General features: G+C 50.6%; 1 protein-coding gene across 1 annotated transcript; it reads right to left on the bottom strand.

The window, feature by feature from the left end:
- Positions 1-1,116: 1,116 nt before the first annotated feature.
- TOMM5 (translocase of outer mitochondrial membrane 5) lies at positions 1,117-1,691 on the bottom strand. The gene is made up of 2 exons (XM_084505186.1): positions 1,471-1,691; positions 1,117-1,257 (listed from the first exon to the last, which is right to left on the bottom strand). The coding sequence occupies exons 1-2, from the start codon at positions 1,589-1,591 to the stop codon at positions 1,223-1,225; spliced, it is 156 nt and encodes a 51-aa protein (XP_084361312.1). The 5' UTR covers positions 1,592-1,691; the 3' UTR covers positions 1,117-1,222.
- Between the last annotated feature and the right edge of the window lie 2,572 nt (positions 1,692-4,263).

Raw genomic sequence — 4,263 nt, 5'->3', positions numbered from 1 at the left:
TGGCTCATGTTCAGCTTGCTGTCAACCAAAAACCCCAGATCACTTTCTGCAGGGCTGCTCTCCAGCCTCTCATCCCCCACTCTACGTATAACCAGGGTTGCCCCTTCCCAGGTACGGGATCTGGCACTTGCTCTTGTTAAACTTCATACTGTTGGTGATTGTCCAGTTCTCTTAATTTGTCCAGATCTCTCTCCAAGGCCTCACCACCCTTGACAGAGTCAACAACTCCATCCAGTTTGGAATCATTTGTGAACTTGCTCAAAAATCCTTCAAGTCCTTCATCCAGATCGTTTATGAAAACACTGAAGAGGACTGGTCCTAAAATGGAGCCCTGGGGAACCCCACTAGTGATAGATCACCAGCCTGATGTAACCCCATTTACAAGAGCCCTCTGGGTCTCACCTGTCAGCCAATTGTTCTCCCATCTTACTATGATTTTATCTAACTGTTCTCTGGTCATTTTGTCCAGACAAGTTCTGTGAGACAGTATCGAATGCTTTAGTGAAATCCAGAGAGACTACATCAGCTGGCTTCCTTGGGTCAGATAGCTGGACTTTTCAAATAGGATGGAGAGAGGCTTGGCATCTGCATCAGCTTGTTCTATCAGGACCTTGGGATGCACATCATCAACCCCCCAGACTTGTACCTGTTCAGTTTGATCAGGTGGTATCAATCCTTCTTTTTGCTTACTATGGGAGTGACTTTGCTCCCCCTGGGAGACTTTATAAATAAATCAGTACCAGAGTTGTTCCTTAATTGATAGGACTGCTCTTCCATTTATTTAAAATCAACTTTCTGACTTGGATTAACAACCTAATTTCTCATACAGACAGGTTCAGTAATATTAATAGCTATGCGGCAATTTAGAGGCAGATGCATAACAAAGCAACGTCCTAGCACTTTATACAAAAAGAAGATGGAGGTGTTTTTGTTGTTGTTGTTGTTGTTGTTTTTTAAACAGTACCAGAAGTATTCCATCATAACATACTGCTTCCTGTAGTACAGAGTACTCTGCGACCAGAAGTCAGCTGCAGGAAAAACAGACATCTTCCCCACACTCCCAACCAAGCTATCATTTTCAGGTCAGATATGCTTAAATGTCAATTTTTAAAACCATTTAGGACTGTCTCTTGCACAGCGTTTAATTAACAACAAAGGGAAAGCAGCTACAGTTCATTTAATGTTTTCAGAAGCCGCGTCTTCTTTGCAACTCGTACACTGTTCATACACCGTCCAGCTTCTTCAGGATGAAAGGAGCTGAAAAGAGAAAACAGAAGGAGCATCAACGAGCCTGCCGCGAAGCTGCAGCGCACCTCAACCACCCAGACGGGCTGCGTCTCCGCCACCCAGCTCCCTCCCCCCGACCTGGCGCCGCTCCTCTGACCGCCGAGGCCCCCGCCCGCCCGGCCCCGCCGCAGCGCGCAGCCCGCCAGCAGCAAGGCCCGGCCCGGCGCGGTGCCGCGCACTCACTGATCCGCAGCAGCGCCACGTAGATGAGGAAGTTGCGCACGGAGGCGAGGACGTCGCGGCGCATCTTCCGCCGCAGCTCCTCCGGGTCCATCTTGGGCCCCAGCCCCTCGATGCGGAACATGCCGCCGGCCCCGCGCCGCTACGGCTGCCGGCCAGGGACAGGCGGCAGCGGGGCGGGCTCCGAGCATGCGCACGGAGGGCGGCGGCGTTACCGGCGCCCTGCGGCGGGGCGGGGCGGGGCGGGGCCGCGGGGGCGGGGGGCGGCTGAGGCGGAGGGCGCGCGGGCGGCTGCCTGTTTGTGCCGGTGGGTTCGGGGGCTCATTGCATCCCTGCCGCCTGGGGAAGCTGCTCTGCCCTTAGGTGCTACCACAGGAACCCTGACTTTGGCAGAGGATAGCCGAGGAGGAGCCTTCCCAAACCACCCTACTCCGAACGGGGACTTTGCCCAGCTTGCAGGACACTCGCTTGCAGTCCCTAGTCCGAATGAATGGGCAGCCCTTCCTCATTACCGCAGCTGAAAGGCTGTCCTCCCGAGAGTTTTAGGGCAAGGCCCTAAAAGAAAGTACAACAGATCTAATCATCTGAGATCTCAAGCGCTTCTGTGGGGGAAAAGGAACTTGACAAGACACCTTGATCCTCCTTAATGAGGATGCTTTGTGAAGTGGCCCTGCACACACTGTTCTGGGGTGTTTCTCCAGGGCTGCTCCAACATCCAGGAGATGGCTCATCAGCCACCTGAAAGGACAGCACACCTTCCCTTTAGGCAAGGCAACAATAGCTTTCTCTAGCCCCTTGAGCACCTGCTAATAAGATACAGAGAAGTACCAGAAACCTTCACTGCTGGAGTCAGATCAGGATGTTTATCACTGATGCATACCAAAGAGGTTTCAGAGACCCAGGGGAAGACTTGCAGAAGCACAAGGGGGAGGCAAAGTAGATAATGCTGGAGCCTTTGTGCTACCTACTATGTTGACCCTTTCGCCCCATCAAAAGGATCAATATTGATACATACACTAATGGCAGTGTTTACCTTTGTGAAAGCAAAAAGAATTTGTCTGTCTTCATCTGGCCAATAAATTTCAGTTCTGTAATCTCTCTCTATGGGCTCCGCACAGTCAGTCAGACTGTGCAAAGATACATTTTCTGCGTTTCATTAAGCCAGCCTGAAAACAAATGAATGTCAGTGCTGTTTCAAGTTGAAGGGACAGTTCCCATCCACTCTACTGATGCCTCCCCGCTTCTCAAGCTTGGTTTACGGCCATGCCACCTCTCCATGTGTGTTTTGAGTCTAGGGCTGATGCATATACAATGGGCTTACATGGCAATGTTTTGGTAGTGGGAGAGGCTGCAGGGTTGGCATGGATGAGCAAAGCCCAGCAGCTGCCCCATGTCAGATCAGAGCCAGCTCCAGCCAGCTCCAAAATAGACCTGCCACTGGCCAGAGCCAAGCCAGTGAGTGATGCTGGTTGTGCCTCTGGGAGGTGTTTAAGAACAGTTAAAAAATAAAAAATAAAAATGCTGCATTGTAGCAGCTGGAAGAGGGGACTGAGAAACTGAGAGAGAAGAAACCCTGTTGCCACCAAGATCAGTGTAGAAGGAAGGAAGGAGGTGCTCCAGACGCCCTGCAGAGAATGACCTGCAGCCTGTGGAGAAGAGACCACACAGGAGCAGGGGATCTGGGGGTAGTTGCTGCCCACGGGAGACCCATGTTGCAGCATTTGCTCCTGAGGGATGGACCCCATGATACAGACCCATATTGGAGATGTTCCTGAAGAGCTCCCACTGCCTGTGGGAAGCCCACGTAGGATCAATTTGGGAAGGATGGCATCCCATGGGAGGGACCCCACATGGCGCATGGGCAGAGAGTGACTGTGAAGAAGTATGTGACTGGTGCTCCCTGCTCCTGATCCCTGACAGTATGGTTAGCATGACAAAGAATATGTGAAATATCCATAATATTCTAGAAAACAAGTCTAATGTGGAGTGGCTAAGGGAGCTGGCATTGTTTAGCCTGGAGAAGGGGATGCTCAGGGGAGACCTTAGTGTACTTCACAGTTCCCTTAAAGGAGGCTATGGCGAGGTGGGGATCGAGCTCTTCTCCCAAGCACCAAGTGATGAGACAAGGGGAAATGACCTCAAGTTGTGCCAGGGAAGGTCTAGGTTGGATATTAGGAATTCCTTCACTGAAAGGCTTATGCAGCATTGGAACAGGCTGCCCAGGGAAGCAGTTGAGTCACCATCCCTGGAGGTCTTCATGAAATGTGTAGATGTAGAACTTAGTAGCATAGGTTAGCATGGGTTCTGGTTCAGGGAAGCGTAAGAGCACCAGGAGCACTGTCTGCCAGCAGGCTACCAGCCCTAAGGGGGTCTTAAACTGGAGCTGCTGCTGGGTGGCAAAACCTGTGGTCTCTCAGTGGACAGGGGCACCTCTGCTGTTGTCTTCTTCCTCTGAGCAGTGACTGAGTGACTCCTGTTCTTTTATGTAAATCCCGAGTCTAGGTTATGCTTGTATCTTGCACCGGTTGATAAGATTTTGACCCAATCTGCAGGGGTCCAGGAGACTGAAAAGCCTGTGTAACTAGTAATTCTACTGTAGTTCTAGAAATTCTGTGCAGCTAGGTGCTGGAAATTGTAGATAATAAAATATGTTAATTGTTAATCTCTTTATATATATATATATATATATGTATAATTATAACCACAAACCTGTGGCCAGTCCTCATTCTGCCAAAGGTCCCTGAAGAACCTGCCTGTCCTCTGTAGTGTTGGGTGAGAGAGCAACAAAATATTCTG

This window comes from Aythya ferina (genome assembly GCF_964211825.1).
Source record: "Aythya ferina genome assembly, chromosome: Z".
Taxonomy (NCBI): Eukaryota; Metazoa; Chordata; class Aves; order Anseriformes; family Anatidae; genus Aythya; species Aythya ferina.
Note: the sequence above shows the minus strand (reverse complement) of the source record. Positions and strands in the feature narration are given on the sequence as shown.

Bases quoted from the DNA above. Each gene is read 5' to 3' on its own strand.
- TOMM5 (XM_084505186.1), bottom strand. From the start codon at position 1,591: ATGTTCCGCATCGAGGGGCTGGGGCCCAAGATGGACCCGGAGGAGCTG. The intron at 1,258-1,470 runs GTGAGTGCGCGG...TTCTCTTTTCAG, and splicing joins CGTGGCGCTGCTGCGGATCA to CTCCTTTCATCCTGAAGAAG.